The sequence below is a fragment of the Ovis aries genome, chromosome 18 (genome assembly GCF_016772045.2).
Source record: "Ovis aries strain OAR_USU_Benz2616 breed Rambouillet chromosome 18, ARS-UI_Ramb_v3.0, whole genome shotgun sequence".
Lineage (NCBI taxonomy): Eukaryota > Metazoa > Chordata > Mammalia > Artiodactyla > Bovidae > Ovis > Ovis aries.
In genome coordinates, this window is record NC_056071.1 from 44,618,496 (window position 1) to 44,643,431 (window position 24,936).

Genomic DNA, 24,936 nt, shown 5'->3' on the forward strand with positions numbered 1-24,936 from the left:
GACTTTAAGATTCTCCTATCCTGGGAGATCCTGATCATTAGCCACAGAGAGCTGCTAAGACTTATAAAACTAAGTTGTTTTACCCTTTACAATTGTATATAAGTTGGGATGTTTCTCCAGAATGAAGGATGAGAATTCCAGGTTCATCCAGCTTTTCTTTTTTACTGTCTCTCTCCTCTCAAAAACAAGACAAAACAAAACTCTTGTCTTTAAGTCTTACCTTCCTCTCTACAACTTTCTTTGCTTTGAGATTGGTAGGACTTACATGTTTGGGATGACAGTGGAGACCAGTTACTCACAATTTTGTTTAGCCTGGACAGTATGTTCACAACAACCCTTTTCATTGGATTTAACACCATAGCAACGCAGGACACCTCATGCAAAAACATTTAAAAAGCCAACCGAACATTTGTAAGCCTCTAACAAAACTTGGGGTCAGATTATTTAAGAGTTTTGGATTGAGGTTCCAGTCAATTACCATTTTAGCTAAACTCTCCCTGATCACTCTCCCTTTTCAGGCCCATGGCCTCCTGAGAATGCTGGAGGAGGGTCAGTCCTATGATTTTCTCTAATACTAGGTCTAACTAGCAGGTTTTTACTGTGTGGTGAAGGAAAAACACCACATTCTTGCAGAGAGAGTTCCACAAAATCACCAATATTCTTTATGACTGAGTTCATTTTTATACATGGACCCATAAGACGTCTGAATCTCAAATGTGAAGCAAAAATCCATGCTTAAATGCCTAGGAAGTCTGGGATAGATGGACTGGGAATTGTAAAAGTGTTTTCTAAATATATGAAAGTATGAACTGCTCACCAGCTTTAATTTACAGACTGCTGTTCTCTATCTCAGGTTGGCAGAAAGGCTGAGATTTCAACGTAAATATGCACGTGTGTGAGTGTGGCAGGGGAGGGGCACATCGGGTGTTCAAAGGGAAGGGGAAAGGGAGGGGGGGAGGAGCAGGCAAAGGTTTGGGGGAAGATTACCAGGATGTCTAAGTAGCTGAGTGTGGCCTGGTAAAAAAAATCTGTGTGGTCTAGTGCATACTTCTGTACTTATTCACAAGGTTGCTTATAATCCAAGACTATTTGCCCAGGTGGTAGAGTCTGCAGCAGTTGCTTTCTTATCTATTTACATAGAGGCAGCTGACTCTCCCTGTGGGAATGGCAGCCGGCTTTTTGTGGGCTGGCATCCTGAGGTAAGGCCCTGAGCCAATCCCCTCCACCATCACGCCGCCGACAGGAGCCAGGAAGGTGAGAGCCGGGCTGCAGCTTCCCCAGCTCCCCTCCCCAGAGGCGACTGCAAGGAGACTGACCCAGGCTGTTCATGGAGTAGTCCTCCTGCTTTTCTCTCTGTCAAGCGAAGTTGAGGTAGGAGCAAGAATGAACTAGAACCAGGGAAAGGTTTATTGGGCTGGTCCCTTACTCAGTGAAAATCCTCGCCTTTAGCCAGAAACCACTCAAACTCCAACTGACTGTGGATCCTTTCCTATTGACTTAAGCTGGGCTTTGGCTTCTATCAGCCTCCAGCAAGGCCATAAATAATACCTTATAACAAAAGTCCAACACATCTAATGGACTCCCTTAGTGTCTTACTGCTACACAACTTTTTATTCTTAAGATTTCCGTGTTTCACAGTGTGACAAACTTTTATTGTATTACAGATAGACACAAATAAGAAAATGAAAAGGGATACTAGAACAATAAAGAAGGAAGGATATAAGTAATGAAAACATCATTACCTGGTCCGAGCCTCATAATCTTGGGAAGCAGGCCTTTATACAAAGCTAAAATGCTAAAACCGGAAGAGAAAGAGCACAAACATTCTTATTCTGAACATGCAATGGATTTGCACCTCAACTTTATAGAGATATTGACCCAGCATTTACCCAAACAAGTCATTTGAAAACAAATTTCAAATCTCCAAACAGATAGTATCTGCCCAAGTATTCCCTGCAGCAAATTGGATGAGAGGAAAGAGTTAATTCTTTATTACTCAAGGTATGCTGATCTTGTCCCATCAGAAATAGGATTTTGATCAGCAAGATAGTTTTTGTGTTCAAGACAGGCCTTACTTTTAAGATAGCTGTGTATATGGACAAAATGACTCTTGTAATTGAGTTTAAAAGACTTAGTCTTCACAAAAAGAAATATGCAGTTTAGATCAAAATTGTAAAACATTGCTTGCCTACTTGAGAATGAGACCTGGTGAGGAGGGGCGGAGAGACAAAAACAAGACTTAAAAAGAAAAAAAGAACAGCAGTAAAAGGCGCATACTTTAAAAGAAAACTACTTTCACAAAACTCTCATGTTTAACTCTCCCAGGAGAATATAATTAGGTGACATTTTGATTAGGTTTATAGTCAGAGGACACTCACTCTCCTGCCCATGTGGGAACAAGGCATATTATATGCAGTAGCGTATTACGCAAACTGTCAAGCGGAAAGTTCACCTTGGCATTCTAGGACAAACACACTGCATACTGAATGATCGTGGCTCATGTTTCTTGGTGTAAGAAGGTTTTTGCCAACATCTCATTACTGTGTTATCTCACAGAGTTCCTCATCTATTCCCTAAAGCTTCCCAGACACAGACCCAATGCAGGAGGGCTTAATGGCCCTCATCAAAATGGAAGTACAATACGGTTTTAGCAATGCTTTAGTTTTGCTCATTTATTAAAATAAGAATGTGTTACCCTTCTTCCTGATAGACCGTGGCCATTGTTTTAAAACAGGTTCTGTACTTGATCTCTCCAGGAACTGGCTGAGGCCCTTGAATCCTACTTTTGGCAACATCAAAAGGGATGTTAATGACTGAGGCTATTGTGCCTGAGAGAAGACCAATCCCAAATTTTCTCAAAAACTCCAAAGTTGGATCCTAAAAGAAAAGAAGAAGAAAATAACAGAAAGGGAAGCGGAAGCCCCTAAATCGGTTAAACACGATAAAGCAATATGTATTTAAGCAGAGCATTGCGCTGCCTGGCACCCTCCTGTTATTCCAGCGGAACACATTAGGATTTCCTAGGCTGGAACTTGTTTTCTTGACAATCCCATTGGCTATGTTTTTACACATGGTCTAAATTGCTGAAGTACACATTTCCTCACACAGGATTTATAAACACAGTTCATAAAGAAAGACTGGTATGGCATATGGGGATGATTTGTATAATTGGGCTTCACAATGTACTTAGTATTACTGTATCAAAACAGGAGAAATCCAAGCACACTATTAGCTAATTGGCCAGAATATTTTACAAATGACAGCAACTTCCACCATGAAGCCTACTAAAATGCTCATTTGTGTGTGGACCCCCAAATGTTAAATTAAATCAAGGCTACTCTCGGTCTGCTGCTATTCCCCTCCAGGTTTTTTGCATTTATTTTCACGTGTAGCTGATCCACTGTACTGAGAAGTGCTAGCTTCCTGTTATTAACAAACCAACTTGGGGAGGCTGCAAAACAGCCTGTGACATTCTGTGCATTAGAAATAGTAGTAAGTCACTGGACTAATTGGCTGAAGAATTTATAGCCCATTGTTCCTCAATCGTATTCTTCCTTCATGGCAAAGGAAGAAAAGGAGAGAAAGAGAGAGAGAGGGAGAAATATTTCTTCTTTCCATTTGAATTTAAGTCCTTCACTTTGGTCTGATTTGATTTTCCACCCCTGCCTGCTCTGCTTTCTGACATCAAAGTATTTAATTAGGTCTGATGTTGAAGTTGCTTTCCTTCAGCCTATTTTTGTGCCCATCGAGCTCACATAATGAATTTGCCGGGAAGTTCTCATTTTGCTCTCAGCCCCAGTCTTTACCCTAAAGAAAGGTCATCTCACACACCGTAAGTTGCTGACAGAGACTTCCCCCATCCTCCCCCTGCCCTCTCTTTTGGTTAGTACTTCAGAAAGGTCTTCAGAGAGGAACAACACTGGGTCATGCCATGCTGCTATTTTATCTAGCAGGAGAACTTAAGGGGGGAACCATTCTCTGCTTAATTAAAAAAAAAAATCAGGTCTGAGAATTGCATGCTTCTAGCTTTGATGAAAGAGAAAACTTCGGGAAACCCTGAAATTTTCAATGAAACCAAGAGCCAGATACCATCACAGAAACTCCTACGTGTTTAAATATAAAAAGCGAGGGGTTCGATAATAATTCTTGGATCTGGGCCATACAGGTGCCGAGTAGGTTTAAAGGGATTTAAAAACCAACAGGGTGTTTCAACAGGAAAAACAATGCCGTGATTGCAGTATGAGTGAGGTGTGTTTAAATAATTCCCCCTCCCCCATTTTCTTCTCTTTTACAAGGAGAGAAAAATGCCTTTATGTTACCCTCCTCCATGCTGGCACAGGAGCAAAACGAGCTCAGGAGGGCGGTGGATTCAGCGCCAGTTCTGGCGTCTGACCATGCACTGGCCACTGCATCCCATGGAGCCCAGTGGACACAGGGGACACGTTTAACACGCACCCTTGTTTTACCCTACCCTTGTACTGTATGGTTTCTCTGAAAAATAAAAACAACAATAATAAAAGTGCTATGACTATTGTATGAGCCTGGCAGAAAACGGATAGTGTTTTTATGTAGCCTGTTTTCTAAAGTCTCCTAACGCCTGTAATGAGACCCTCATGGTGCCCCTGCGACGTGGCCAAGGACAAAGGTGAAAGTGATGACTTGTATGCACACAGACCTTTTGGGACATCAGGGGATCCTGTCAAGCACACAGCTCTGCCCCCCTCCTGATGTGTTCGCTGAGGATTGGAGTTGAGGGAGGGGTGTCTGAGACACTCAATGACGGTCATTATGTTTGAGACGGTGTTGGGGACCAAATACTAAGGTCTTCAAGCCATCATAGTGTTCACTAGCACAAACTTACATTGAACCCATGGTTTCTACACATTTCCCAGCTCAGCAGTAAGGTCCCACTGCTACTGCCAAGTATGCCAAGTCGCTTCAGTCGTGTCTGACTCTGTGTGACCCCAGAGACGGCAGCCCAACAGGCACCGCCATCCCTGGGATTCTCCAGGCAAGAACACTGGAGCGGGTTGCCATTTCCTTCTCCAATGCATGAAAGTGAAAAGTGAAAGTGAAGTCGCTCAGTCATGTCCGACTCCTAGGGACCACATGGACTGCAGCCCACCAGGCTCCTCCATCCATGGGGTTTCCCAGGCAAGAGTACTGGAGTGGGGTGCCATCGCCTTCTCTGGTAAGGTCCCATACTAGTTCCCAAATCCAGCTATGCATCAGAGTCACCTGGGAGCTTTACAAAATATGGATGCACAGCCCCACCTCACACCCACCTTAGATTCCCAGATCAGAATCACCTGGGAAAGTGCCAGAACGATGATTTAAAAGAACTTCAGGACTTCTCACCTGGCCAGAAAGAGGGCCCATGTCTGAGAACCATTGGTTTTGATTGCTGTTCCACACAGGCAAAGCAGATGGCCAATTGCTACCCCTCTGGGCATTCTAGGGAGGAGAGAAGTCTTTGCAGATAGCCAGGAGGTGCCCCTCACCAAAGGCTTCTGGGCCCCCCAGCCTCTTCCTCTGAGCCTATGGTCTGCAAGAGGCACCAACCTGGCTGGGAATCAGGTGCGCCAAGGAAAGCCCGGCCAGCTCCCCTCTGCTTTATTTGCTGCATGTCGTAGCCAGCCTTGGATGAAGGCAGCCCCTCAAATGTCCCTTCCCTTCATCCCCTCTGGCTACTCTCACTACTCTGGCTTTAGCTCATGCCTGTGACTTTCTAGGTCTTGCTTTCTTCTTGCCTCTGTCGCCTGTTCTTCGCAGTGGCACCCAGGTTCTCTTTTTATAAAAACAGATCTGCCTCCCTACTCAAAGGCCCTCAACCCTTCCCCACTCCACGGAGAGAAAGGTCAAAACTCCTTGTTGGCCTTTGCTTTCTTTCCCATGAAATGCTTCCAACTTAACCTTTCGAGCCTCAAATTCTACACCTGTATGCCCAACCCATAGTATAGTCAGGCTGGTTAAATCATAATCATGCAAATTTTCTACCAAATACTTTTCTAACTCCACATCTTTTTTCAGACAATTCACACAACCTAGAATACCATTCACCATCATCTTCATGGACAGCAGCCCCACTCTTTACAGTCCAGCTTAAATCCCAGCTTGCCCAAGAGACTTCTGTGGATCACCACTGACACTGATTTCTCCCTCTCCTGTGCTCCTGAAGCACTGTTGCGATCATGGTTCTTGCTACGCTTCTCTTTGTGTCTGGCTTTTGTTTGTAGCCATCGTCCCTGTTGGACTGCGAGCTGACACTGCATAGGCGCATATATTACTGCTCTTTGTGTCACCTACTGCGAGTGTGCACAGCAAGTGCTAAATAAATGTCTGCTGATTAGCTTATCTCTGCACTTTTTTTTTTTTTTGGTAGAAACAGTGAGGATCAGGCTTTACTGTTAATCACTATTTCTCAAAGCTCAGTATCTTCTACCCTGGAAGTGAGCCCCTATTAGGACTTCATGTTTCTTTCTGCCAGGAAACATTAACATGGGGACTTGACAAGGCGTTGGACATTTGCAAAGTGGAGTATTTCCAGGCAAATGAATTGAGACTCTCAGGTCATGGAGCCAGGCCTGGGCTTGCCAGACCCCATTACTCAGTGACTCACAGAGAGAACCATGATATGGCAACCTGTGACCAGATTTTAGCAAAAGAATGCAGTGAGCATTGAGTAAAGTCTTGAAATATTACTCTTTGGGCTCTTTTTCTTATACTTCCTGATCTTTCCTCTACTGGGGAGAGGCATCCACTTGCCTCAAGAATGAGGATTGTTGTAGCAGGACTATAAAGAGAGGGCAAAAGGTAATATTTAGTGGTTTTGGTTTTCAAATTAGGCTCTTCAGTGTGCTATATCAATTAATCACTCTTTGAGGTAAGGACTATTATTTTTACTTTTATTTTACAAATGAGTGAACTGAAAGGTATAGAAGAAGTATAAGAAGAGCTTGAGTGAAAATCCAAGTATAAGAAGAAAATTTTTGTTACATCCAAGTGAACCCAAGACTTTTCCTTAAGGGGATAGTTTTTCTAGTGATACTCTTATGGGTTGGTAGGTGGGCTGTGTGGGGAGGTACCTGAGAACCTCCTGAAATTACAAGCAATGCTTCTGTGTATGTGTATTTGGGTTTTTCTGGAGAAAATATCAATATATTTTATCAGGCTCATAAAAGTTAAAAACAACTTCATCAAATCATTTTTCCTACGAATAAATTTATCGAGTAAGAAAAGGACAATGCAGTGTTGAAAACACTGGGGTTGAAAACAGGAAGCCCTCATTTTCATGGGAGTTATCAGGCAATTCACTGTAGTGAAAATATTTCTGCAAATATTCCCACTCTGGAGTCGGGTTACTCATACCTCAACCGTATCGGTGAACTCAATGGTTCTCAAAGTGTAGTCCTCTAACTGTCCCCATCCGTATCATGTGGGAACTTATTAGAAATGAAAATTTGGGCTTTACCAGGACCACAGTACCCAAAACTCTAGGGATGGAGCACAACCTATTTAGACAAGGCTTCCAAATTATTCTGATGGATGCGTAAGTCTGAGAACCACTGCTTAACTGAAGCTTATGGTTCCTTTTTTTGGATCCTTGGCTAGATAAAGTTGAAGAAAATGAAAGCGAAAGTCACTCAGTTGTGTATGGCTCTGTGACCCCATGGACAATACAGTCCATGGTATTCTCCAGGCCAGAATACTGGAGTGGGTAGCCATTTCCTTCTCTAAGGGATCTTCCCAACCCAGGGATGGAACCCAGGTCTCCCTCACTGCAGGTGAATTCTTTACCAGCTGAGCCACCAGGGAAGCCCAAGAATACCGGAGTGGGTAGCCTATACCTTCTCCAGGGGATCTTCCAGACCCAGGAATTGAACTGGGCTCTCCTGCATTGCAGGCAGATTTTTCACCAGCCGAGCTACCAGGGAAGCTTGGCTAGATAAGCGATGCTCTAAAGGGATCTAGAAGTACTGTGGAGCATTTTAAAGCCTGCTTTGGTGGAAACAGGTCTTTGTTTCTTTAAGGCTGCATAACTGACTGCAACACTGTTAACTCTGTTCACCTTTTCCTACCCCAGCTCCATTCAAAGCAAGAATGCACATCTGTGAGGTCGTTTGGTTTGAGTGAAACCTATGACATAGTTCGAATGGGTCATTCTGTACTGGCAATCAGTAAACCATTCTTGTCAATAACCACAACAGGAAATAACAATAAAATGGTAAAAATAAACAGAAGTAATAAAATAATATACCTTATGATATTTGTGCTATTTTTCTTAACTTTCAGTAAGAGAATTAATGGTACTGTTAATAGTTACTTATTTCTAGACAATTTTATATGCAAAAAAATGTATAAAGCATATATAAGAACCCTATGAATTAGGTACATAACCCCCTTTTATAGATAAGGACATGAAACTTAAAGAATTAAGCCAGTTGATCAAGACCGTATTGCTTATGAGGTTGAGCTTGGATTTGCACTCCAAGTTCTTCAGACTTCCAACCATTACATTTTATTACAATTCATTCACTATGTTATATTGCCTCTCATTCGCCATTCATTTGTTGTATATTCATCCAACCTACATTTACTGTACGTTACAAGTTGCTGTGCATTAGCTGAATGCCTAGCCTTCTGGCTTGATTATCGTATTACTTGGGATGTCATTTTGCCCTGTTAGTTTATTTTATTAAAAATTGGAAAAAGCTGCTGATGATAATGATAACACAATCTGCTGGGCGCTGTGTTAAGCACTTTCTGTATATTTAAGCCTCACAACATTGGTGAGTAGATGAGGCAACTGAAGCTTATAGAAACTGTCTATCTTACTAATGAATATAATTTTAAATTAACCAAAAAAGAGCCATGATTCTATTATTTGGAAGTGAAGACGTCAAAATACTGAGAAGCTCTGAGACTGTCAGATACCAACAGCAGAATTAGAGACATACACTTGCCTCTCAGGAATGTACTCCACTTCAACAGTCAAGGAGATCACCTCTCAGTCCAACAAAGATTTAAGTGGTAGAAAATAAAATCACAAGAGAATGTCCCCTAACCTAAAGAGTGACATCAACAAGGTGGCAGAGCTGGAAGACTTGAATTCTCCTTTCTCACACAAACCCAACAATTCATGGACAGATTCTCTGTGCGAGAAATCCAGAAATTAGTTGAAAATTACTGTACCCTGGGTCCACATGAACAGACTTATAGAATTCAGTAGGGAGATTCAGCACACCCTCTCACCAGAGTCCCTGTCCCTAGTATATTGCCGTATAATCAGGAAGACTCCCTAACTTCCTGCTTCTCCTAAGGGAGGGAAGGGATTAATTTGCATGTCCACCTTCTCTGGGGCTGAATGAGAAGAACTGGTATAAAGAACTAGTATGTTCCTTGCCTATCTTGGAGTTCTGATGGCTCCAGTAGAGTCTAGCCACCTTGGGGCGAGCTGAGATGAAGGGTTGGACTGCTAGAGGCCATATCTCTCCTCTTGCTCAGTACGTAGTAAGAAGACGAAAAAGACAGCTGCCTGCTTCTCCTTGAGGAGGGAAAGAGTTAGTACAGGTGCCCAGAATCTCTAGCCGCTCTGAATTGTGGGGGTCTTCTCCTGCATGAGGCTAGTCTATGAAGACTGCCTTGTCTAATGCACAGACACCAACAAAGAGAGTTAAGGAAAATGAACAATCAGGCAGAGATGTTCCAAATTAAGAAACATGATAGAGCTCCAGAAACCGACTATAAGGAAAAAAAATTACTTGATTTACCTGACACAGAATTCAAAAAACTGTCATAAAGATGCTCACTGAGGTCAAAGGAACACGTGTGAATAAAGTGAGAATTTCAATGAAGAGACAGAAAATATAAAAAATTACCAGACAGAAATCATGGAGTTGAAAAACGCGATAATCGAATCAAAAATTCGCTAGAAGAACTCAGTAGTAGACTAGATCAAACAGAAGAAGGAATCAGCAAACACAAAGACAGACTATTGGAAATAATTCAGTCAGAGGAGCAAAATGAAAAGGAAGGAAAAAGAGTAAAACTAGTCTAAGTGATTGTGGGAGACTATTGTACAAACCCTAAAATAGAAAATTAGAAAATGCCTCAAGCCAAATGAAAAAGAAAACACAACATACCCAAACTTATGAGATTCAGCAAAGGAGTACTAAGAGGGAGGTTTACAGTGATAAACACCCATATTTTTTTAAAAAGGAAAATCTCAAACAATTCTAATTTTATAGTTCAAGGAACTAAAGGGAACACTAATCCAAAGTTAGAAGGAGAAAGGAAACATTAAGATTAGAGCAGAAATAAACATTAGAAAAACAATAGAAAAAATAATTAAAATTGAGTTGGGTTTTTTAAAAGATAAAACTGACAAACCCTTCAGTTCAGTTCAGTCGCTCAGTCGTGTCTGACTCTTTGTGACCCCATGAATAGCAGCACACCAGGCCTCCCTGTTCATCAACATCTCCCGGAGTTCACTCAGACTCACGTCCATCAAGTCCGTGATGCCATCCAGCCATCTCATCCTCGGTGGTCCCCTTCTCCTCCTGCCCTCAATCCCTCCCAGCATCAGAGTCTTTTCCAATGAGTCAACTCTTCTCATGAGGTGGCCAAAGTATTGGAGCTTCAGCTTCAGCATCATTCCTTCCAAAGAAATCCCAGGGTTGATCTCCTTCAGAATGGACTGGTTGGATCTCCTTGCAGTCCAAGGGACTCTCAAGAGTCTTCTCCAGCACCACAGTTCAAAAGCATCAATACTTCGGCACTCAGCCTTCTTCACAGTCCAACTCTCACATCCATACATGACCACAGGAAAAACCATAGCCTTGACTAGACGGACCTTAGTTGGCAAAGTAATGTCTCTGCTTTTGAATATACTATCTAGGTTGGTCATAACTTTTCTTCCAAGGAGTAAGTGTCTTTTAATTTCATGGCTGAAATCACCATCTGCAGTGATTTTGAAGCCCCCCAGAATAAAGTCTGACACTGTTTCCACTGTTTCCCCATCTATTTCCCATGAAGTGATGGGACAGGATGCCATGATCTTCGTTTTCTGAATGTTGAGCTTTAAGCCAACTTTTTTGCTCTCCTCTTTCACTTTCATCAAGAGGCTTTTGAGTTCCTCTTCACTTTCTGCCATAAGGGTGGTGTCATCTGCATATCTGAGGTTATTGATATTTCTCCTGGCAATCTTGATTCCAGCTTGTGTTTCTCCCAGTCCAGCGTTTCTCATGATGTACTCTGCATAGAAGTTAAATAAGCAGGGTGACAGTATACAGCCTTGACGTACTCCTTTTCCTATTTGGAACCAGTCTGTTGTTCCATGTCTACTTCTAACTGTTGCTTCCTGACCTGCATATAGATTTCTCAAGTGGCAGGTCAGGTGGTCTGTATTCCCATCTCTTTCAGAATTTTCCACAGTTGATTGTGATCCACATAGTCAAAGGCTTTGGCATAGTCAATCAAGCAGAAATAGATGTTTTTCTGGAACTCTCTTGCTTTTTCCATGATCCGGTGGATGTTGGCAATTTGATCTCTGGTTCCTCTGCCTTTTCTAAAACCAGCTTGAACATCAGGAAGTTCACGGTTCACGTATTGCTGAAGACTGGCTTGGAGAATTTTGAGCATTACTTTACTAGCATGTGAGATGAGTGCACTTGTGCGGTAGTTGAGCATTCTTTGGCATTGCCTTTCTTTGGAATTGGAATGAAAACTGACCTGTTCCAGTCCTGTGGCCACTGGTGAGTTTTCCAAATTTGCTGGCATATTGAGTGCAGCACTTTCACAGCATCATCTTTCAGGATTTGAAACAGCTCAACTGGAATTCCATCACCTCCACTAGCTTTGTTCGTAGTCATGCTTTCTAAGGCCCACTTGACTTCACTTTCTAAGATGTCTGGCTCTAGATTAGTGATCACATCATCATGATGATCTGGGTCATGAAGATCTTTTTTGTACAGTTCTTCCGTGTATTCTTGCCACCTCTTCTTAAAATCTTCTGCTTCTGTTAGGTCCATACCATTTCTGTCCTTTATCGAGCCCATCTTTGCATGAAATGTTCCCTTGGTATCTCTAATTTTCTTGAAAAGATCTCTAGTCTTTCCCATTCTGTTCTTTTCCTCTATTTCTTTGCATTGATCCTTAGCAAAACTAATTAAGAAAAAAAGAGAGAAGACTCAAAATCAGAAATGAAAGAAGAGAAATTATAACTGACGTTATAACGGATGCCACAGAACTAGAAAGGATCATAAGAGGTTATTGTGAACAATTATATATGAACACACTGGATAATCTAGAAGAAATGGACAAATTCTTAGAAATAAATAACCTATCAAGACTAAATCACAAAGAAGTAAAAAGTCTGAATAGACCTGTAACTAGTATGGAAATTACATTAACAATCAAAAATCTCCCAAGAAAGGAAAGCCCAGGACTAGATAGTTTCACTGGTGAATTCTACTAAGCATTAATTCTTCTGTTAATGCCAATGCTTCTTAAATTCTTACAAAAAATTGAAGAGGAAGGAACACATCCACCTCATTTTATGAAGCCAGCATTATCTTGATATCAAAGCTGAAGACACCACAAGACAAGAAAACTATAGGACACGATCCCCGATGAATATGATGTGAAATTTCTCAAAAAAACTAGCAAATCAAATCTAACAGCACGTTAAAAGGATCATACATTATGACAAAGTGGGATTTATCCCTGGGATAAAAGGATGGTTCAACATATGACAATTGATTAATATGATAAAGCACATTAAAAGAATAAGGGATTTTTAAAAATCACATGATTCTCTCAATACATGTAGAAAATGCACTTGATAAAATTCAGCAAGTTTCCATGATAAACTCTCAAGAAAGTAGAAACAGAAAGAAAGTACCTCAATGTAATAAAGTCCCACCATAAGTAAAGCCCACAGCTAGTATCATACTTACTGGTAAAAAACTGAAAGCCTTTTCTCTAAGATCTAAGTAACAAGGCAAAGATGCCTGCTCTTATCATAGTAACATAGTCATGGAAATCCTAATCAGAGCAATTATGCAAGAAAAAATAATAAAAGGCATCAAAGTCAGAAGAAATAAAATTGTTGCTGTTACATATGACATGGTCTTATATGTAGAAAGTCTTCCCCGGTGCCTCAGACAGTAAAGAATCTGCCTACTATGTGGGAGACCCAGGTTCTATCCCTGGGTCGGGAAGATCCCCTTGAGAAGGGAATGGCTACCTACTTCAATGTTCTTACCTGGAGAATTTCATGTAGCCTGGCAGGCGACAGTCCATGGGGTGTCAAAGAATTGGACACGACTGAGTGACTAACATTTTCACTATATGTAGAAAAACCTAAAGACTATAACAAGCATTTAGAACTAATAAATTAGTAAAGCTGCAGGATACAAATCATCATATAAAAATCATTCATGTTTCTCACACTAACAGTGAACTATCTGAAAAGGAAATTAGAAAAGTAATCCCATTTACAATAGCACCAACAATAATAAAATACTTAGCAATAAACTTACCTAAGAAGGTGAAAGACCTATATACTGAAAACTACAAAACATTGGTGAAGAATTTTAAAAGACAAACACAAAGATAGTTCATGTTCAGGTATTGGAAGATTTAGTGTTGTTAAAATTTCCATACTACCCTAAATGATCTTCAGATTCAATGCAATTCCTGTTCAGTTCAGTTTACTTGCTCAGTCGTGTCCAACTGTTTGCAATCCCATGGACTGCAGCATTCCAGGCCTCCCTGTCCATCACCAACTCCTGGAGTTTGCTCAGACTCATGTCCATTGAGTCAGTGATGCCATCCAATCATCTCATTCTCTTGTCCCCTTCTCCTCCCACCTTCAATTGTTCCCAGCACCAGGGTCTTTTCAAATGAGTCAGTTCTTCGCATCAGGTGGCCAAAGTATTGGAGTTTCAGCTTCAGCATCAGTCCTTCCAATGAACATCCAGGACTGATCTCCTTTAGGATTGACTGTTTTGATCTCCTTGCTGTCCAGAGGACTCTCAAGAATTTTCTGCAGCACCACAGTTCGAAAGTATCAGTTCTTCGGCACTCAGCTTTCTTTATAGTCCAACTCTCACATCCATACATGACTACTGGAAAAACCATAGCTTTGACTAGATGGACATTTGTTGGCAAAGTAATGTCTCTGCTTTTTAATATGCTGTCTAGGTTGGTCATAACTTTTCTTCCAAAGAGCAAATGTCTTTTAATTTCATGGCTGCAGTCACCATTTTCAGTGATTTTGGGGCCCCCCAAAATGAAGTCTGTCACTGTTTCCACTGTTTCCCCATCTATTTGCCATGAAGTGATGGGACGAGATGCCATGATCTTAGTTTTCTGAATGTTGAGTTTTAAGCCAACTTTTCCACTCTCCTCTTTCACTTTCATCAAGAGGCTCTTTAGTTTTTCACTTTCTGCCATAAGTGTGGTGTCATCTGCATATCTGAGGTTATTGATTTTTTCCTTGTAAATATTTCAATAGCATTTTTCATAGAAATAAAAAAAAATACAACTCATATGGAATCACAAAAGACCAAAAGTAGCCAAATCAACCTTGAAAAAGATGAATACAAGAGGAACACATTTCCTAATTTCAAAATATATTGCAAAGCTACAGTTAATTAAGACAGCATGGTACTGACACAAAGACAGACACAGAGACCAGTGGAACAGAACAGTAAGCCCAGAAATAAATCCAAGCATGTAGTAAGTATAAGTGCAAATGTTAATCGCTCAGTTGTGTCAACTGTTTGTGACCCTGCCAGGCTTCTGTGTCCATGGCATTCTCTAGGTAAGAACACTGGAGTGGGTAGCCATTCCTTTCTCCAGGGGATCTTACCAACCCAGGGATGGAACCTGGGTCTCCTGCACTGCAGGCAGATTCTTTACTGTCTAAGCCACCAGGGAAGCCCAAGCATAAATGGTCAATTAATCTTCAACAAAGGTGCCATTGGTCTTGGCAATGATTTCATCAATATGACACTGAAAGCACACAGACATGTGGGACTACGTCAGAAAACTTCTGAACAGCTAAGAAAACAAAAGAGTAAAATAAAAACTTATGGAGTGGGAGAAAATATTTGTAAACCATACATACGAAGAGATGTTACTATTAAAATATATAACGATCTCCTATAATTCAATACCAAGAAAACTAATAACCTGATTTAAAGATGGGCAAAGGACTTGAATAGACATTTTCCAAAGAAGACTTACAAATGGCCAGCAAGCATATAAAGAAATGCTCAATGTCATTAATAATCTGGGAGATGTAGATAATCTGGGAAATGTAAATCAAAAGCACAGTGAAATCTCATTTCACATGTGTGACAATGGCTACTATAAAAAAACACAAAACACATGTGTTGGTGAGGACACCAACCTCACCAACCTCTCCAATGTGGAAACATTGGAACACTTGTACATTGTTGATAGAAATGCAAAATGATGTAAGCTTTATAGAAATCAGTATAGAAGTTTCTCAAAAATTAAAAATAGAAGTACCATATAATCCAGCAACCCCACTTCTTAGTATTTCTCCAAACAAAATGAAATAAAAATCTCAGAGGTAATATTAGCCCTCCTATATTCATGATTGGAGCTTCCTGGGGGCTCAGTGGTAAAGAATTTGCCTGCAGCGCAGGAGACGTGGGCTTGATCCTGAATCAGGAAGATCCTCTGGAGAAGGAAATGGCAACCTACTCCAATCTTCTTGCCTGGGAAATCCCATGGACGGAGAAGCCTGGCGAGCTACAGTCCATGGGGTCGCAAAAGAATCAGCTATGACTTGTGACTAAACAACAAGAACAAATTCATCATAGCAGTATTCACAACAGCCAAGATATGTATACAGCCAAAATGTACATTGACAGATGAATGGATTAAAAATGGGGTATATATACACAGTGGAATACTATTCATCTTTACAAAAAAATACTGCATGATTCCACTTATATGAGATACCTAAAACTGTCAAATTCATAGAATTGAAGAATGGAACAATGGTTGCTAGAGGTTGCGGGAGGTAGAAATGAGTTACAAATCAACAGGCATAAAGTTTCAGCTAGGCAAGATGAATAAGCTCTAGAGATCTGCTGTACAGCACTACCTACAGATAACAATAATAAATCAAGCATTTAAAATTTGTTGTATGTAGATATCCTGTTAGGTGTTTTTACCATAATAAAGTAAATATTAAAAAATTTTGGTAAAAAAGGTTACCTGGCCTAAGTAAAATATTTTTGATGGATCACATCTTAATTATGTAAATAGATATTAATGTTGATGAAAAATCTATTCTGTTATTAAGCATTTTCAACTAACTTCCATAATTTGTTCCAACTGTCATCAATCAGTAAAGTTCCTTTGTTCCTAACACACATTCCTCATGCATATGCCTAAGTTATTTCACTCCAGTTTTTTGCTCCCTTGCAAGGGCAATCAACTGTCACCATTCTCAATGTAATTCCTCATGACTTAAAAGCCATTACTGCAATAACCTTTTATTCCACATGGTTAAAAATTATACTTCCTCTCAAATATCTGAGTAGTAGTAGTATTTCCCTATCTACAGATGAGTTTTATTCTTTTCCTCTAAATATTTTCTAATTTTCTCATAAAATATGAGACTGGAGCTGAGTACCCTGCCATGTTAGTGGTTATTATATGCATTGACTTCATTTTGTGACAGCAATGCAAAGTCCAACATTCATAATTTTCAAACATTATTTAATTCCCCTGCAAACCTTTTAAGGATAATTAACATTTCATTTCACAAATAAGAAAACAGACACAGAGACAGGTATAATTTGTCAAAGAGACATGGCTAACTAGTAAGTATCAGAATTGGGAATTATATTCAAGTCTCTTATTAGAACTCTCTGGCTGTTTTCATCACATTGCAATCTTGGAGTAAGTGCAGAGTTAAAGAAATGTGTTTACCAGCCTCTGGGAAGATCAATGAATTTTCCTGACAGGACATATTGTTTATAGACTCCACAGCTTGACAAGAGACACTAATTTAGTTGTTTAGTTGTTGCTCATATCCGATTCTTTACAACCTCTGGAATGCAGCACACCAGGCTCCTCTGTGCTCCACTATATCCCAGAGTTTGCTCAAATTCATGTCCATTGAGTCAGTGATACTATCTAACCTTCTCATCCTCTGCCATCCCTTTCTCTTTCTGCCTTCAGTCTTTCCCAGCATCAGGGTCTTTGCCAACGAATTGCATCTTTGCATGAGGTGGCCAAAGTATTGGAGCTTCAGCTTTAACATCAGTCCTTCCAGTGAACACTCAGGCCTGATCTCCTTTAGGATAGACTGGTTGGATCTCCTTGGAGTCCAAGGGACTCTTAAGAGTCTTTTCGAACACCACAGTTCAAAAGCATTAATTCTTTGGCACTCAGCCTTCTTTATGGTCCAACTCTCACATCCATACATGACTACTGGAAAAACCATAGCTTTGACCACACAGACCTTTGTTGGCAAAATGATGTCTCTGCTTTTTAATACACTGTCTAGATTTGTGATAACTTTCCTTTCAAGGAGCAGTGTCTTTTAGTTTCATGGCTGCAGTCACCATCTGCAGTGATCCTGGAGCCCAAGAAAATAAAATCTGTCACTGCTTCCACTTTTTCCCCTTATATTTGCCATGAAGTGATGGGAGCAGATGCCATGATCTTAGTTTTTTGAATGTTGAGTTTCAAGCCAGCTTTTCCACTCTCCTCTTTCACTCTCATCAAAAGGCACTAATAAGTGATCCCTAAACATTGGTGGCAGTAATGTTCCACAACCAAGTGGGAACATAAGACTCAAAACAGTTAACAATCAGCACACTACCTATTTGTAACTAATTTAACCATCTAATCCAAACATACAGTAGTAAAGACTGCACCAATAAATTAAAGCAATGGCACTTAAGGAGTTAATATGCAGAGAGGCAGAAAATATCTTGATCAAGAGAAGCATGTGCCTTCTTTTTTACCTTCCCTGGCAGGGACTCTGCTGCCTTGGTTAGTGACTGGCCAACTGGCTGCTAGCTTGATAAACAGAGAACCTTCACCCATCTCACAGGCCTTTATGATTAGGGTCTGGCATCTTCAAGAAGACATTCCACACAGAGGTATGCCAGATGGAGGGGGTTAAGGAAGATGGGAAAAGCAGCATTTGTTAGCTAGTGAGAACTAGGGGTGGTGAGGGAGACTGGCCAGGAAGCCTGCTGCTTCCTACAAGACAAGGCTGAGCAAATTGCAGTGATGGGCTTCTCATTTAAGGGAGTTCAGCATGAATATATACATTCAAGCCCACTCTTAGAATCCTCCTACCTCATGTCAACCCAAATCACATTCCCTTTGCTACAATTCACTCACCCTTTAATTCCTCTTGGTACCACACCAAATCTGAGTTCCTCTCTGATTTTAGTTTGAGTCATTTTTACAGAGTTCCTAACAACTCAGCTTAAAGTCACTATACCCTGCTTCCTCAGACAACCTTAGAAGGGGCACACTGACAGGACCGTTCTCTGTTCAGGACTGGCCTTGGATGATCCTAGAGTGGCTTTCATGTTGCTTGTCAAAAATTGCTAAACTGAGCTTGCCATTTGAAGAACCAAAATTACTGTTTAGAAGTGACTAAAAGAGAATGCTATAAAATGCTTTGGATAAGAAAATTAAAGACAATATGCTAGTCCTACGAGGAGTCGCATGATTTTCAGGGTATTGCAAAGTATTTCTTTGAAGAACTCTTTCATTCACCTCCCTCCTCCTGCAGTTGGTAAGGAAACTTTTTGATGATGTGAATGTTATGATCATAACAAGAGCAATTCAAAACGAATTGAATATTTTGATAAATCAATTAGTAATTAGATTACATATAAACATGGTCAAAACCAATTTTAATAGAATCCATTTCACTATTTCTATAACTTTACAGATGGTCACATTAATTTTCTGCTTAATTCTATCCCTTTCATAGCACATCATCATCAGTAATTGAAGGGTGATCATGATGGAGTCCTTCATTTGTCAAGGCCACAGGTAAGAGGTAATACAAACGTAAAGCTCATGATGTATCCTCATACGAAGAAACAGCAGAAAACCCAGTCTGGTAATAAATTTCACTCCACAGCCCAGAGCCTCTTAAAGGAACAGGCTGTGCCATGTCACATTCATTCACGTTTATAGGTGTGCTGGACCTGACACATCATAGGTGTCTAATAAATGCTGTAGCTCTCCTCTATAAAGACATAAGACACAAAGAACCAAGGTCTCAGAAGCAAATTGCAAAGGAGGTACCTACACATGCTGGTTAAGCACCTGCACAACCACAAGGCAAATAATAGCAGCTTAGCACTGCCTTTCCCACAGCTGGCTGCAGTTGTCATGAAAATGATGTGGTATGTTGAAATCATGGTTGCCTCCTGGTAACTGAGCAAGAAGGCAGATTGAGTGAGAGTGAACTGCCTTTTTTTTTAAAAGAAGAAATTTGCATGTTAGATATTGTTAGTTTCAGTGGATCCAAGTCAATTAGTTAAAGTCAGCTCTCAGTATGCACCTTTCATTTTCTCTAATCTTGGCTCTGTTTTGTTGTTTTGTTCATAAACTTTGACAAAAACATTTTCCCCCCAATGGTATGGTATCCTGCTGTCTTGTCCCCCAGTGAAAATACCTCTACTGGAGCTTAATTAAAAGTTACAGTTGTTTCCATTCACAGCTATCAGAAGAATCTATTACAATGTTTGTTTTTTCTCCATGTGAGATAATTTGGGGAAATGCTAGCTCCTCAGTCCACAGAAGGTCACTAAAATGAGATGGTTTAATTGATAAGCATTCTTTAAGGAATGTGGACTATTCCCAAGATCCTATCCTTGTAGGGCTCTGGGCTTTGGAATGAAATCAAAGTCTTGTTAACTCAGCATCTGAATGTAGCCATTCAGAAAATAGCCATGAAAATTCCTTTCCCCTCCTAAGATAACTGTTTTTTAAAGGGTTGTGATTTGCAAAATAATTGTAAAATAAAGGTCTTACACACGTAGCCAGAATTATAAAATACATACAATGTCAAAATGGGTTTGGGTTTAAGAATAACAGTTATCACTTCATTATTTCATATATACATATATATATATATATATATACACAGACACACATATACATACCTCTAATATCTATTATTTATAAGTATCTCTCTATAAATAAATGTAGAGAGATAATACCTTCTGAGAGTCAATTATATCACTGAGTATTATCATACAAAATGCAGGAAAGTATTAATATGTTTCCTTGGGAACCCAGTAGGATTTTTCTGTTTTTGTGTATTCTATTCCTTGCCTTAATAAAAGCACTGACCCAAAGGAAAACCAAGGAAAACTAACAAACCAGGATCCCAAAACAAAATTCCAAATGTTGAGAAGTCAGGACAAGGACACACTGAGATGCTTTGAGGTGGAGTTGGGCACACGATCAAGAAGATGTCTTTGAACCAAGTTTATTTCATGAGGCTCTACTTCTGGACTTCGATACATGAGACTTTCCCATACCCGTTTAGTTGCACTCACGGGACACGCCCCCTCAGTTAAATCACTGAAGGGGACTCAACTGCCTTACCACCACGACTCAAACGTTCTGGCCAGCTACCCTCTGCAGCTTCTACTGCCTCCCTCCCCCGGGGCCCCCGACACCAGCCACCCTCCTCCTACCCGTGCCTCTTTCTGCTTCTGCGCACTCACACATTCTGTTCTCCCTGGTGTCTGCTCATCCTCCTCATCTTGGCCTGACTAAGCCTCATCCTTGAGCTCCAGCCTAAACATCTCTTTTGAAGGAAAGTCTTTCCTATATTCTCACCCTACCCTGCCATGGGTCTAACTAGGATCTTTGGTTAAAAACTCCCGCAGCTTCGCAGTTGTCTTTCATGGCACTTATGATAGTTGCCACAATTCAGTTCCCTGTGTAATGACTTGTTTATCGTCTGTCTCCTCGACTAGAATGTAAACCCCATTAAGGCAGGAGCAGAGCTGACAGTGAGATGGTGCCCGGTCTCCAATGATAGATGTGCCATGAATACTTCTGGAATGAATGAATAGAAGGCACCCACTGAGAATCTAAAGCCACTTGCACCTCATTTCCATCCACTTGGGTGGTACCTGAAACTTTTGGGCCTGAGGTTTATTTAAGAAAGTGCCTGAACCCCTGCCCTGCTCCCCTCCCCCAGGCCCTCCTCCCCCTACAACACATACACCGCCACCGCGCCCCCCCCCCAAGGGAGTCTGTGAAAACTGCCAATGAAAGATACCACTTTTTACCACAGAATCTTGTCACATGTCCTGGAATTTTCTAGATAATATATACTTGTAGTTTTACCCCAGTGGTTACCAGAAAGGAGAGTTGTTCTTAATGAAACTTTAATGCTCTTGGCCTTCCCATTACCGGATGATTGGTAAGACTAATGATCAAGTAAGAGAGAATCAGAAAAATAAATGGTCATAAATTAAATCCTACTATGATCTAATCCTACTGAGATTCTTCTTTTCAAAATATAAACAGCTCTGTCTAAGTTCTCCTCTGGAACCCAGAGGAGCATTTGTCATTCTGCTCAGTGCACACCTTAGGGAAGGGCAGAGCTCTAAATCACGAAACCAACACATTTCCCACATTTCTTCTGATAAACTGAAGTGTGTCTGGCACCACCCTCAGACTTCCTACAGAATTTACAAAACAAAGAAAATGGTAAAAATCAAAAGAGAAACATTTGTGTTGCTTAAAAGGCAATCTTCTATGAATATTACACCTTATGAGAAAATAAAATGTTTGACTTAATGCTGTCCGTAGTAAAACGACCACAGGGACAGGTCTAAATGGTTTATTAAGTAAGAAAGATTGAGCTTATGAAAAATTGTTCTCTCCTAGAATATTTCTAACCCACACATGTAATTTATATCATGGCAGGATTCAACACAAAAGGTCTATTGTTTTTGGCAAAACAACCTGCAAACACGCTTAATTAGGATGCAAACCTAAAGCAGTTCATACTGTTGGCAGCCATGTGCTTTAGACAGCAGTTTGTACTCTTATCATTATTTTACTTATGGAAACATAGGAAAAGCAGTAAACATGGAACTAGAAGACAAAAGTTATCAAAGCAGTGTAACATTTAAATCTTAGGATTCCCATTTGTGTGCCACCATCACAAATGCTCTGAATACCCTATCTAGGAATGAAAATGAAATAAATTGGTTTTGCAATGAAAGCTTACCTTCATCAATATTTTAAAAAGATGTCAGTGTTTAAGGTAATCAATATGTATTTCTAGAAGGCTTTACTTTGAGATGTGATGGCCTCTTTCTGAGAAGGGATAATTCTTTATACTGACATTGCATTCCATTTACTGAAAGATGAAAATGAATGTCGCCATTAAATGAATTCCATGGTCACTTCCTATTCAAAGCAAACTTTTCTATTGTAGCCATCTATTCACTATCTTATAGGAACATCTAAGTTTTCAAACTGGTAATACCCAGTTCTTCCAGGGTTATGTCTTGTAATTCTTTGTTTCTATGGATCAGAGACTAAGGAGTGAAAAGGGAGGACCAGTTTCCAGGTCTGAATGGGGTAAAAGTGGAATCTGGTTACACTGACTGGATAGTCTACCAAGTTCACTTATTTAAATTTTAGTAGCCATTTTAAAGTGGCCGTTTATGTGTACCGCAAGTCAAGGTGAGTTGCACATGTAGCGCTACAAGGCGTAGCAGGAGAGTTCTCCCTCTGGCTCTCTCCTTCCCCCTGCTGCTGCTGCTGCTGCTGCTGCTGCTGCTGCTGCTGCTAAGTCGCTTCAGCCGTGTCCGACTCTGTGCGACCCCATAGATGGCAGCCCACCAGGCTCCTCTGTCCCTGGGATTGTCCAGGCAAGAACACTGGAGTAGGTTTCCATTGCCTTCTCCGCCCCCTGCTGTATACCTTCAGATAGATTATGTCAGTAACTTTCACCTCTGGGCCTTTACTTCCTGTTTCTATTTCCTCACCTGAAAATGGCAGTTATTGTGACAAGGATCAGGCAAAATCATGGAGTTTACAAAAATGATTTTAGTAGTACAGAATGGCATAGGAGGTCAGGATATCTCAGTGAAACATGAAAAAGGACTCTACCAGAGATCATTAATCTGAAGAACTAAAGTTAAAAACTTCAGGGTGGATATCTGACCTGAGTTATCTGAACTCACTGTTTCAAGTTCTTATTTTCACTCTGTAACAGACACAGAGTTGAATAAAACGTGAAAAAGTTAACTAGGTACTCTATAAGATTCTATTAAAATTTTCACTGATTTATTTCCTATTATAAAATTTATACAGGCTTCTTGTAGAAGCTTCCAACACCTCAGAATGCTATAAAGAAAAAGTACTTTTTCTGCACTGCTCCCTGCTTTTTCTCGCTGTTCCCCCCTCCCCACTTAACACACACACACACACACACACACACACACACACACACGGCTCTTGATTTCCACTCCTCAGGTATGATCATATGGACAGTTCCTTATAAAATCAAATACTTTGAAAATGGAAAATATTGGTAGACAGTTTATAAAGTTTAGAAAATATTAAAGAAAAATCTAGAATTATCTCATGCCAGTCAGAGTTGGTGAAATCTCAAATCCCCTTGGGACAACAGAATGAACAATTTCTGGGTGAGGAAACTGGAACGACAATCCTGTAAACAAACTGTCCGGAGTGTATGGCTGGAGCTGGCCTAGAGCGCAGATGCAAAAAAGCCTTCAAGGAGCACCACCTCCTCCTCGTGGTTAACAACTTGATGACGTTCTTCAACATGTTTTAATGATTATCATACCTTCCCCTGCACAAAGCATTGATTTATTATGGTTTAAATTTAAAGAGTACTGGGTTCCCAGTTCTGAATCAGGCTTAGATTACAGGACACATAAAATCAGTGACTTTGTTCTGGGCGAAAAACCCCTAGAAAACAAGACCCACAACGAACCCCACAGTGTTCATTTAGGTGCAAAAGGAACAGTTCTGGGGAAAAGCTCTTCACACTACCCTCCTCGCCACCTCTACTCCTCCCTGTCCCTGTCAGCAGCAGCCTCCACGCCTAACACTTCCATGGCACCTTAAAATTCACAAACGTCACTTGCAGTTTATTTTAATCCTCAAAACCATTTTGTCAGGTAGAAAGAACACTCTTAGGTTTTCAGTTTACAGATTTAAAATACTCAGATGCTCAAAGCGTTAAAGTGATTGGCCCCTGATCATTCCCCAGAAAATGAATGCTCAAGTGTCTGTGTCTCTGTTTCTGCTTTGCAAATAAGATCATCTATACCACCTTTCTAGATTCCACATATATGCATTAATATATGATACAGATGGATACCAAGGGGAAGGAGGGCAGGAGGGATTGGGAGACCAGGACTGGCACATACACGCTATTGATATAAAATAGCTAACTAATGAGAACTTGTATAGCACAGGAACTCTACCCAGTGGTCTGTGATAACCTGAATGGGAAAGAAATCCAAAAAAGGGAAGATACATGTATTCATAGAGCTGATTCACTTTGCTGTACATACAGTAGAAACTAACACGACACTGTAAAGCAACTACACCCCAATAGAAACTAAATTTAAAAAAAAGTACGCTCGCCTTGGGGATACCGATGACGTCTGGATGTCTGTCTCCATCTTAGGGCCCTCCTCTCAAGAGTCCACGTGCAATCACTGCCTCAATGTCTGTCCTTTGGAGTTCAAATGTGGTTAAATCAGTTTTCCAGGCTCAGGAAATAATATTTTCCCCAAATTTGTTCTTTTGCAATGGTATTCTTTCCCAATCAATGGCACCATTATCCTTCCAGTTGTTCAAACGCCAAACCTAGGAATCATCCCTACCCACCACTCT

At 40.5% G+C, this 24,936-nt stretch overlaps 1 protein-coding gene across 1 annotated transcript in view; it reads right to left on the minus strand.

Moving 5' to 3' along the window:
- The window catches only part of SLC25A21 (solute carrier family 25 member 21), a 527,236-nt gene that overhangs the window by 2,731 nt on the left and 499,569 nt on the right, over positions 1-24,936 (minus strand). Inside the window, exons 8-9 of the mRNA XM_042235305.2 lie at positions 2,696-2,877; positions 1,743-1,795 (exon numbers count right to left, since the gene is read on the minus strand). Of these exons, the coding sequence (XP_042091239.1) occupies positions 1,743-1,795; positions 2,696-2,877 (235 nt within the window). The remainder of the gene's footprint in view (positions 1-1,742; positions 1,796-2,695; positions 2,878-24,936) is intronic.